This window comes from Musca vetustissima, unplaced genomic scaffold (assembly GCF_032173495.1).
Source record: "Musca vetustissima isolate MV318-11 ecotype Yass unplaced genomic scaffold, APGP_CSIRO_Mvet_v1 utg145905, whole genome shotgun sequence".
Taxonomy (NCBI): domain Eukaryota; kingdom Metazoa; phylum Arthropoda; class Insecta; order Diptera; family Muscidae; genus Musca; species Musca vetustissima.
Genome location: NW_026874742.1, coordinates 4,762 through 16,919, shown reverse-complemented (window position 1 = coordinate 16,919; position 12,158 = coordinate 4,762). Strand labels below are relative to the sequence as shown.

At 34.7% G+C, this 12,158-nt stretch overlaps 1 protein-coding gene across 1 annotated transcript; it reads right to left on the bottom strand.

Moving 5' to 3' along the window:
* Positions 1–10,562: 10,562 nt before the first annotated feature.
* Positions 10,563–10,900, bottom strand: LOC133336361 (uncharacterized; the record flags this gene model as incomplete). The annotated part of the gene is made up of 1 exon (XM_061544657.1): positions 10,563–10,900. A coding segment is annotated over one exon (338 nt), but the record flags the coding sequence as incomplete, so codon positions are not given.
* Positions 10,901–12,158: the final 1,258 nt, after the last annotated feature.

The following is a 12,158-nucleotide window of genomic DNA, read 5'->3' as shown; positions in this document are numbered from 1 at the left end:
TGCGACATTGATTCTTTGATTGCATGCACCAAAAAGTTTTTTCAGTATGTAGGTAAATTTCACATTTTGAAGGCAAAATTTGAGATTTTCTTCCTTTGAACTGGTAGTTGATTTTGAGAAAACTGGTTGAGTTACAACCAAACTGAAAGCGCATATAGCATTACGCAGACGCACTAATAAGAATTGCGACATTGATTCTTTGATTCCACGCACCAAAAAGTTTTTTCAGTATGTAGGTAATGAAAAAATATTCATTATTGGTCTGAGAGGCCATGAAAAAATATTCCTTAAAAAATCCACGCCTATTGGTCTGAGAGGCCATGAAAAAATATTCATTGAAAAATCCACGCCTATTGGTCTGAGAGGCCATGAAAAAATATTCATTGAAAAATCCACGCCTATTGGTCTGAGAGGCCATGAAAAAATATTCATTTAAAAATCCACGCCTATTGGTCTGAGAGGCCATGAAAAAATATTCCCACGCCTATTGGTCTGAGAGGCCATGAAAAAATATTCATTGAAAAATCCACGCCTATTGGTCTGAGAGGCCATGAAAAAATATTCATTGAAAAATCCACGCCTATTGGTCTGAGAGGCCATGAAAAAATATTCATTAAAAAATCCACGCCTATTGGTCTGATAGTCGATGGAAAAATATTCATTAAAAAATCCACGCCTATTGGTCTGAGAGGCCATGAAAAAATATTCATTGAAAAATCCACGCCTATTGGTCTGAGAGGCCATGAAAAAATATTCATTGAAAAATCCACGCCTATTGGTCTGAGAGGCCATGAAAAAATATTCATTGAAAAATCCACGCCTATTGGTCTGAGAGGCCATGAAAAAATATTCATTAAAAAATCCACGCCTATTGGTCTGATTGTCTTTGGAAAAAATATTTATTCAAAAATCCACGCCTATTCGTCTGATTGTCTTTGGAAAAAATATTCATTAAAAAATCCACGCCTATTGGTCTGAGAGGCCATGAAAAAATATTCATTAAAAAATCCACGCCTATTGGTCTGAGAGGCCATGAAAAAATATTCATTAAAAAATCCACGCCTATTGGTCTGATTGTCTTTGGAAAAAATATTCATTAAAAAATCCACGCCTACTGGTCTGATTGTCTTTGGAAAAAATATTTATTAAAAAATCCACGCCTATTGGTCTGATTGTCTTTGGAAAAAATATTCATTAAAAAATCCACGCCTATTGGTCTGAGATGCCATGAAAAAATATTCATTAAAAATCCACGCCTATTCGTCTGATTGTCTTTGGAAAAAATATTCATTAAAAAATCCACGCCTACTGGTCTGATTGTCTTTGGAAAAAATATTCATTAAAAAATCCACGCCTATTGGTCTGATAGTCGATGAAAAAATATTCATTAAAAAATCCACGCCTATTGGTCTGTTAGTCGATGGAAAAATATTCATAAAAAAATTCACGCCTTTTGGTCTGATAGTCGATGAAAAAATATTCATTAAAAAATCCACGCCTATTGGTCTGATAGTCGATGGAAAAATATTCATTAAAAAATCCACGCCTATTGGTCTGATAGTCGATGGAAAAATATTCATTAAAAAATCCACGCCTATTGGTCTGATATTATCCCAAAATTAAAATATCAAATTTCCCTGTAGTACTTTTTGTAATTCCAATTCTCCACGACCCACTCTATTGCCTACACATACATTGCATTCGTGTGCACATATTTATTATCCCCCTAGAATTTGCAATTTAGAAGTGCTTAACAATAACAACTTGAAATCACATTGCACATTAATATGAATTATGACAATATTATAAGTCAACAATATTTCCGAATTTTGCCAAGACTGTGAACCATAAAAAATGGATGTGTTAATTAACGTTAATTATTGAGATCATATCAAATCGACAGACAAACAAACAAAAAACTGGTTTTCACCTTACAGGTACTTTACCGGCTATGGGTGGTTCCGCACAACATTTTGTAACGTCACTAAGCAAATAGTCAGTCATCTGGAAATATTTTGTCATCTTCAGAACTATTACTCATCTAAGTAATTGTAATTATATAGTACCGGTGAATTGCTGACAACCTACACCCTAAATGAAATGAGTGAATAGGAAGTACAATTTACGTATGTCATGCATGTGTAGTTAAGATGTGTGTTTATTGTTTTTAGTCATATTTATTTCCGCTAAATTCCGTAATTTTTAGATATGCGAGCAGAATCTTTCGATATAAAAAATTGTATATAAATTCCACATTATTGTGGGGGTATTAAAATTATTAACATAGATCCATGATCTGGTATACACCATATGGTGGAGGGAATATCATGATGGGCCCGGCCAAACTTATTTGGCTGTAAGTTCTTATATTGAGTTATAATTGGGTAGAAATCTCTTAACAAGGGCTATCAATATTAGCCATGAAGAAGGAAACCTGGTGACAATACAGACAGCGTGTTGAGGATCTGGAAGTAGCATTTTGAAAAGCTTCTAGTATCAAATAGTGGTGTTGTAAAAGATACCCCAGATCCAATAAGAGATGATAGTATAGATTATATACCACCTAGCCAAGATGAGGTCATAAAAGCAATTAATCGGCTCAAGAACAACAAAACAGCAGGAGCCGATGTGTTACCAGCCGAACTATTCAAGACTGGTGGCCAGATGCTGGTCGGGGAGCATCCTCCAGCTGATTAGTACAATTTGTCTAGAAGAGTGGATGTCCAATAATTGGAACCTCAGCATCCTGTGTCCCGTGCACAAAAAAGGAGACAAGACGATATGTGGCAACTATAGAGGAATAAGTCTCCTTCCCATCGCATATAAAGTGGTATCAAGTGTGCTGTGTGAACGATTGAAGCCAATCGTCAATGACATCATCGGACCATACCAATGCGGCTTCAGACCTGGCAAATCCACCATTGACCAGATTTTCACTCTGCGCCAAATCCTGGAAAAGACCCACGAAAAGAACATCGACACATACAACCTATTTGTCGACTATAAAGCCGCATTCGACAGCCCTATCCGTTCAGAGGTGTTTAAAGCCATGTCTACGTTCGGCATTCCTGCAAAAGTAATACGGCTATGCAGGATAACTTTAAGTGGCACAATGTTAGCAGTTAAAGTAGGGAAGGAGCCATTCAATACCGAACGAGGATTCAGACAAGGTGACAGTTTGTCGTGTGATCTTTTTAACATACTGCTGGAAAAGGTCATACGAGACGCAAAGGTGAACAGAAATTGCACTCTGTACACCAAACAACACATTTTACTCGCCTACGCCGATGACATCGATATAATGGGTCGAACATTGCGAGCGGTAACAAATTGAACAAATTGAAAATGAGTCACCTTTGAACAAATTGAAAATACAGCTTCAATGTTAGTTTATATAGCTGCCAAAGTGACATCAGTTTTGAAATTCGGAGAAGGATTGTGATGGCCAACAGATGCTACTACGGTCTAAGTAAGCAGTTTAGAAACAAGGCCACCTCCCGCCAGACCAAACTCACACTTTATAAGACTCTGACACTACCCGTGCTATTATATGGATCAGAAGCATGGGCACTTGCGCAAGCAGATGAGGTAGCTCTTGTGGTCTTTGTTCGAATGAACCAAGGGCTTTACAATTTATACGCGGACATCGACATAGTCAGCCGTATTGAGATGCAGCGACTACGGTGGCTAGGCCATGTTGTGCGGATGAGAATGAGAATGCTCCAGCTCAAAAGGCATAAAAAAGGAGCCTACTGATGGTTCCCGTAGAAGGGGAAGGCCATGAATTAGATGGAAAGACCAAGTAGAAAACAACATCATGGAACGTAGTCATCCAAAATGGTGAATATGCGCACAAGACCGACGCGCTTGGAAATCTTTTTTAAGCTTATGGAAAACCGTTCTGTAACAAACCAGCTAAGTAAGTCTCTGAAAGTGATTCTATGCATATTCTGAAAAGGAACCATGGGTCTATCTCGATTCCTTTTACCTCTGAGGCGGACATGCAATATTCATAAAATTTGCTTGGTTCCATTATATGGGAACTATATTAAAAAACATGAATCCAGGAGGATTATTAGCCTCTATTAAAACGAAGTACCAAAACGCAGATATGAAAATTACATGATGAAAAATATAATGAAAAAAATGATTTATGTCGAAAAAAATAGACTTATATTGAAAATGTTCCGTGAATAAGTTATTTACCGAACAAGAACACTGAAAGCCAAATCAACTACACTTAAGTTGGAAAATGTGCCTAGGAATATCAAAATACTTAAAGTGGGTAATACTTTAATTTTACCCAATAATAAGCAGATTCTGTATCAAGGTTAAAGCTGACAATTTATTCCATGTGATTAGCGTGGTTTTATATTTGTCGGGATCGGTGTTGAGAGTTTCTCTCTCTCACAGTGGTAAATTGTTAATTGTGTTGGAAAACATTACCACAGGTAGGAACAAAAAAGTACGAAAAGGTACCCAAAATTCTACTTCAAATGATAATAAATCATAATTATCGAGAAATATTGGCCAATATTTATACCAGTTATTTGCATAAATAACATATGTTATTATTTAAGCGTAAATGTATTCACGAATAATAAAGGAATCTAATTTTTGTTTTGGTACGTTTATGTCAATTCGTACCTTTTGTGAACAAAAAGTACGCTTGTTACAAAATTAAAAATAGCGCAACTCTAATTACTCTCTCAAGAGAGAGAAACTCTCAACACCGATCCCGATCCCGATAAATATATAACCACGCTTAGCAATTTTTTTATACCCTCCACCATAAGGTGGCGTGTATATTCGATGCCGGATTACGTATGTCCGTCTGTTAAAATCTCGAAAGAAATTGCAATATTTAAGATTGAGCTTTGAAATTTTGCATTTGGAGATTTTAGACAGATTTTTCATCCGAATTGGCTGTAATTTGGCACTTTACATTCACTTTGGTTGTCACATCTTACTACCAAAAATATCAATATTGATCTCCGTTTTATTATAGCCCCATATAACGGTAGTCCCACTATTAGATATTTTGAGAATTTCAATCATCTTTTTCTCACGTATTTTTCGGTATGTTCAAGGTCCTATCATAACATGAGTTTTCTCCTGGGAGCCCCCATTAATTTTAGATATTTTGATTGTTATGCTCATAGTGGAGGGTATAAAAATTTTGGCATGTTTAATCGGTTGATTAAACTCGTCTGGGTTATTTATACATTCGCCAAATGTTCCACCCTTCAAAATCTTGTCGCATATTTTGTATAAACAATATATGGATAAAAATCGACTAAAAACCATATTATAATTCGTCTACAGATGTAAGACCTTCTAAAGGCCATCTTTAGAGAGCAATTATTTTACTGATTTTAATTTTTTATTTACTGATATAGAGTATTGGAAATTCGTTCAACGTCGATTACCTGCCCCAGACCCTCTGTTAGTTATTAAAAGTTAACAGACAATAACTGATCTAATAAATGTAGCAAATATTTTTAAGTTGATGATCATGTTTAGTTAGTGATTCATTAACAATATGAGAATTTATTATGGCGTCTTAAAATAAAAAACAAACAACCAAAAATATCAACAATTGAAGTAAAGTACGGTGGTAATAGTATTAAGTTATTACATTCATGATAATAGGCAATTAAAAGTGGGTTTGAGAAATGATGCCATCCATGACGGCTTTTATGGAAATAAAATATAATACAATTTAAGAAAAGGGGGGAAATGGGGGTTGTATCGAAGCCTTAAAATTTGATGTTCTTAAAACTCTAATTGTCATTAAAAACTTCTAGTTTTGGTTGTTTACAGCAATTATCATATTTAGAGATTTAACGTTGTTATAAATGTAATAATTGTGTGTTCATGTATGTGTGTGTAATTGTAGTAAATTTCCATTCCATTATTAGCCAAAATGATGATCATCAATTATTATCTTATAAATGAAAACAGAACGAACTATCCATAACCGTTGTTTGGAAAACCCAAAAACAAAGGGGCTTCCCCAATCCCCCGTAAACCATCATTAAGCGTTTAAACAACAATCAATAAGTGATTGACCCATCGATGGACAATTTAAAAAATCAAAACAAAAAGTATTAAATTTTGGTTGTGTTAATTTTTACATGTTCTTTTTTGTGTTGTGTTTCTGCAAAACAAATTTCTTTTTGACAATTTTTTTCCTGTTTCCATCTTCTAGAAACATCAATAAACGAAAGTAAATCGATGTTAAATAATATTCCATAACGATTTGTATAATTTATAAATGATTCAGCAGTTTTCGTTTTTATGTCTTGGTCTTATAAATATTCATTTGATTTATAACTTTCACAATACAAAATTTGTTTGTTATTTATCTTAATTTTAGAAAAGACAAATATTATGTTGATATGTTCTTCCTAATGTGTGTGTGAATAAAGATTTCGTCTGTGACGCTTTGTGCAAAATGTAAATTAATTTACATATGAGTTATTTCTTATACATTTTACCACATATAAATCTAGATATGCATGTCCGTCCATCTGTCCACCATAATATGTAAACACAATACAGTCCGCAGTTATGGATCAATGGTCTCACAATTTTGCATGTAAGCCCATTTCCGGACAATGAAGACAACTATTATTTTTGGTAATGATAGATTAATATTTACGGCATCAAATGGACCAAAAACTCTATTTTTTGTCTGTTTTTCAGGTCCCTCTAGAGGCCACAATTATGATCCGAACATCAGATTTTAAACGGAGAAGGAGATCTGCCCATGAAATAAGCATGACACTTTTCTCGATAATAGTGTAAAAAATTAAAAAGTTTGCTTTCTATAGCACAATATTTACTACTGAAGAATATAGACCAGAGCAGTGGGTGTCTTTTAAATTGGTCATGTTTTTAATATCGTCATTACAACACGCGCTGACTGCTAAGAACGACAAATATATTTTTCGATGATGATCAGATATTTTAAGGATAAAATAAACCAAATCTTTATTTTTTTTTTTTTTTTTTTTTTCTACTCACCTTAGAGCGGTTCAAATAAACAAACACATTTGTTAGTAAAATGACTAGAGTAACTTAGGGTAATGTGGACCACCATTTTCTTTTTATACCCTTCACCACACTGTATTATGTCTTTGTGCATATGTTTGTAACAGGCAAAAGGAAACGAGAATATGCATTGAATCACTTTTTAAGTCGATTTATGCATGTCCGTCTGTCCGTCCGTCCATGTATTTTTGTTATCAAGGTACAGGTCGCATTTGTGATCCGATTTGGATGAAATTTGGCAAAGTTCAATTATTTGGTCCTAGGACGAACACTGTTGAAATTGGGAAAAATCGGTTCAGATTTAGATATAGCTCCCATATATATTTTCGTCCGATTTTAGGTAAATAGTACACCAAAGTCCCTATATATCCTTCGATTTACACGAAATTTGGCATATCGTACTGAATTAAGTCTAAAATTTCGTGAAAATCGGTTCAGATTCAGATGCAGCTCCCATATATATTTTCGTCCGATTTTAGGTAAAGGGTGCAACAAAGTCCCTACATATCATTCGATTAGCACGAAATTTCGCATAGCGTACTGAACTAAGTCTAGAACGATGTGTGTTAAATTTCGTGAAAATCGGTTCAGATTTAGATATAGCTCCCATACATATTTTCGTCCGATTTTGGATTTATAAATAAATAAAGAACTCAAAATGTGGCCGAATGCAAAAAAAACATACTGAAATAAGTGTAACCTAACATGTGTCAAGTTTCGATGAAATCGGTTTAGATTTAGATATTTTGCTTTAAATTTATTAACATAATTTTGTCCCATTATAAGAAACAACTCTATATCTGACCAAATTTTAGTATAGGTTGCAGAATGACATGTTTAATTTCATTTTAATGGTCCTTCAAAAATGCGACGTCTGTTAGGATTCCATCTGTTGAATATACCCAAAGTGGTGAAGGGTCGGCCCCGTCCGACTTTATTACTTTCCTTACTGGTTTGGATATTGTAGGATATTGTAACAATGGTAAAAAATAAAAACAAATTGTTTTCGAAACATAGTAGATTTGTTGGCTAGATATATTCCAGGTCAAACATTATATATATTTGTCTATCAAAATGTTGTTATTACTTTATATTTCAAAGAACTCTAAACTGCGAATAAAAATAACTTGGCGGGTAATATGTACCAGTATGTGTGGGTAATGAGGATCAGTAAGTTTTAAGGTAGGTTGTGGATTGGTTGTGATAAATTAATTTATTAAAAACCTAGTTTGATGTTTGTTTTCACTAATTAGAAAAACATTTATCAAGGCGGCATTGACATATTTCAGGCATTTTCTTAGACATGGGGGGTGGTCCACATTAGACGCATAGTCCAAATTAACCGAAGTTACTCTATATGATTATCTTATGGCGTAAATATTCACTCCCGTAAACATTATCCGGATAAGTTACGAGTATAATAAAGATGAATGACTGGTATTTAATCTACTACCAATTCTATTGATAGAAGAGGGTATGGCATGGTAAATTATGGCTAGAAGAAAACGAATTACCAAACAACTGACACTCAAGTTATAAAATTTGGCTAGGACCTTGGACATATCGAAAATGACGCATGACCTCAGTATGGGCGGTATGTATGAACATGGTATTATAAACCTGGTTGTTACAACCACTTCTTAATACTAAACAAATCACATCGGTTTGAAAATGCGCCTAGAACCATAATATTAATTTTGTAAAGGAGCCGAACCTTTTATACAACAAACATCGACCAATATTTATACCCTACACAACTATGTTGTCAGGGTATTATAGCTTTGTGCAGCCCCAAATGTTTGTAACGCCGCGAAATATTGGTCCTAGACCCACCTTTAAGTATACCGATCGTCATATCTCGACTAGCTGAGTCGATCTAGACATGTGTGTCCGCCCGTCCGTCCGTCCGTCCGTCCGTCTGTCCATTATAATTTGTAAACACGATACAGGCCACAGTTATGGACCAATCTTCACGAAATTTTGCATGTAGGATGGGTTCTGGCCAATGAAGACCCCTATTGTTTTTGGAAAAGATCAGTTAATATTTAGGGGATGAAATGGACCAAATACTAAATTTTTGTCGGTTTTTCTGGTCGCTCCAGAGGCCGCAATTATGGCCCAAACACCGCGAATTTTTGCATGGAGAAGGGGATCGGGCCAGAGAATAAGCATGCATGTTTTGATAAAGATCGGTCAATATCTAGCGGGTCAAATGGACCCTGACTTTTGTGTGAAAAATGACAAAATTTGAATTCTATGACATATATATTTACTCCTGGAGGATGTAGACCCAAGGAGTTGATAGCATATCCAAGAGGAGTGGTTGGCGTTTAAATTGATACCAAATATAGTGATGTATCTACTCAGATGTGGGAGTTACAGTCAAATATTTACAGGTGCTTACGTATTCAGATATTATTTAGTAACCCATTACCACATTAGAGGGAGAAATATCGCGCTGATGGCTTTGAAATTTTTCATGAAGTTCCAGTTATGGTCAAGAACAACGCCTACAATTTTCGGTGATGATCAGATTAAAATCTTGGGATGAAATGGACCGAAAACATAATTTTTTGTGTGTTTTCGAGTAGAGTATAATCCGAAAATCACAACACAACCCACCGTGAAGGTAATCTGGACAAGTAATTAGAAGGACTGTACTGAATATTCGAAAAAAGTAAGGAAGAGGTGTTGTTAACCTCTAATCGGACAAGAGGGGGCAAATATCACGAAATATTACTCCGACTCGGAATAAACATCCTCAGAAAGTTAGAGTTCGTGGTAGTTGTGTAGGGTATCGTATGGTCGGCCCCGTCCGACTATACTGCTCCGCTCACTGGTTTTTATATTTTGTTGGCAAAAATTAATAAAAATCTCTCTGTCGAATTTTGTATACTCTCCATCTTAGATATTGCGATTTCTATCGTGATTTTAGCAGATTGGTTGCTAAATTGTAATTTGGAGGATATTAATTCTAATAATGACATTTTTCCTAACAGGTAAAAACTTAAAATAATTTTGTGCAAATTGCATCCAAGTCGGATCATAAATGGGACCTGTACTTTGTTTACAATTTAAAAAAAGGAGCCATGTGTCTATCTCGTTTCCTTTTGCCTGTTACATATATATGCATATAATACCCTGTACCACAGTGTAGTGAATGTTATACACATATTTCATATTTAAGTAAAAACTAATAAATAACTTTTAGGTCCGTTTGTGTATTGTGTCATTGTGTAAGTTAGACCCATAGTTACTTCTGGCAATATTTCTGAGTTGATTTATGCATCGATAACATATAACTTGATTTGATGCATCTCAGGCTCTAAAAATATGACTACACTATACCTGAATCAATGCTTCGATGTGTATAAAACATTCTAGATGATTTAGAGTACAATGGCCGAAATGGAAACAAAACAAACAAATTTATACATTTTATTGTTTAATAAATAACCACCTTAAAATAAATAAATTTTCTAAATTTCTCTTAACCTAATAACATCTTAACCATAAAAACGACGACGTCCACCGAAACGACGGAAACTACGACGACCATAAAATCCGCGTCGGTAAAAACCTCCACCACCGCCTCCATAAAAACCACCTCCATAGATGCCTCCTACACCGTAATAAGGTACTGGTGGTGGATAGATACCAACAAAAACTTGACGTCCTTGGCGAACTTGTGGTTCTAAAATTGGCAAATCCGCTTGGCTGTTTGTCAACACATCAATATTGTCCAACTGCTCTGTTACAACGGGAACAACAGCAGCATCATTTTCACTTTGAATATTTTCCAATGTCTGAACTTCTTCACATTTTGCGGCATTGCAAAATAGGCCTACTAATAGAACGGAAAATAACAAAACTACAAATTTACTCATAATTTCGTTTAACGATATCAAATTTATAATGGTCTACTCTTTCTCGGGTTAACAAATGACTATTCGATATTCATGTAAATACCTTAAATTTATAGAAATTCTTCTAGTCTTTTCTTTAATTATGTATTTCGAAATTTGCGACGATCATCAAGAATGACTATCGTATTTTGTTTCAATAGAGAATGGAGATCACAACCATTATTATTTAAATTTCTTTTGATATGCATGGAATTATGTTTATGTGTTTTCAATAGCTTCATTCATATTTCAGTAGCAACAATGTGACGTTAAAATCTTAATTTTGTTTTGTTTCAGTTCTGTTGAATACCCTACGGAACTATGTTGGTAAGCTATAGTGAATTTATTTTGGCCCAAGCTTTTGCAAATATCTTTTTAAAAAGTTATAATATTTCGTCTGATATTAGCAATATGATCTGATATGACACAATGAAAGTCGAGGGTCAGGAAAGTGAAAAATTCCTTATGGGGATGAAATCCCAAGAATCTAGAAGGACAAATTCTGCATAGGTCAAGTTTTTATACCATTCACCACACTGTGGTACAGGGTATTATGTCTTTGTGCATATGTTTGTAACAGGCAAAAGGAAACGAGATAGACCCATGGTTCCTATTGAGAATATGCATAGAATCACTTTCAGAGTCGACTTATGCATGTCCGTCCGTCTGTTGATGTTAAATTGTAAAGAAAGTACAGGTCGCATTTATCATCCGATTTGGTTGAAATTTGGCACTGCTCATTTATTTGTTCTAAGGACGAACCGTATTGAAATTGGGAAAAATCGTTTCAGATTTAGATATTGCTCCCATATATAATTTCGTCTGATTTAAGATAAATGGTGTGCCAAAGTCTATATATATATCTTTCGATTTGGACGAAATTTGGTATAGCGCACTGAATTAGATTTAGAATGATGTGTGTTAAGTTTCTTGATAATCTATTCAGATTTAAATATAGCTTCCATATATATTTTCGTCCGATTTAATGTAAATGGTGCGCCCGAAGTCCCTAAATATATTTCGATTTGCACGAAGTGTTTGGCCTAGAATGATTTGTGCTAAGTTTCGTGAAAATCGGTTCAGATTTAGATATAGTTCACATATATATATTTTCGTCCGATTTAATGTAAATGGTGAACCAAAGTCCCTATATATATTTCGATTTGGTATAGCGCACTGAATTAAGTCTAGAATGAT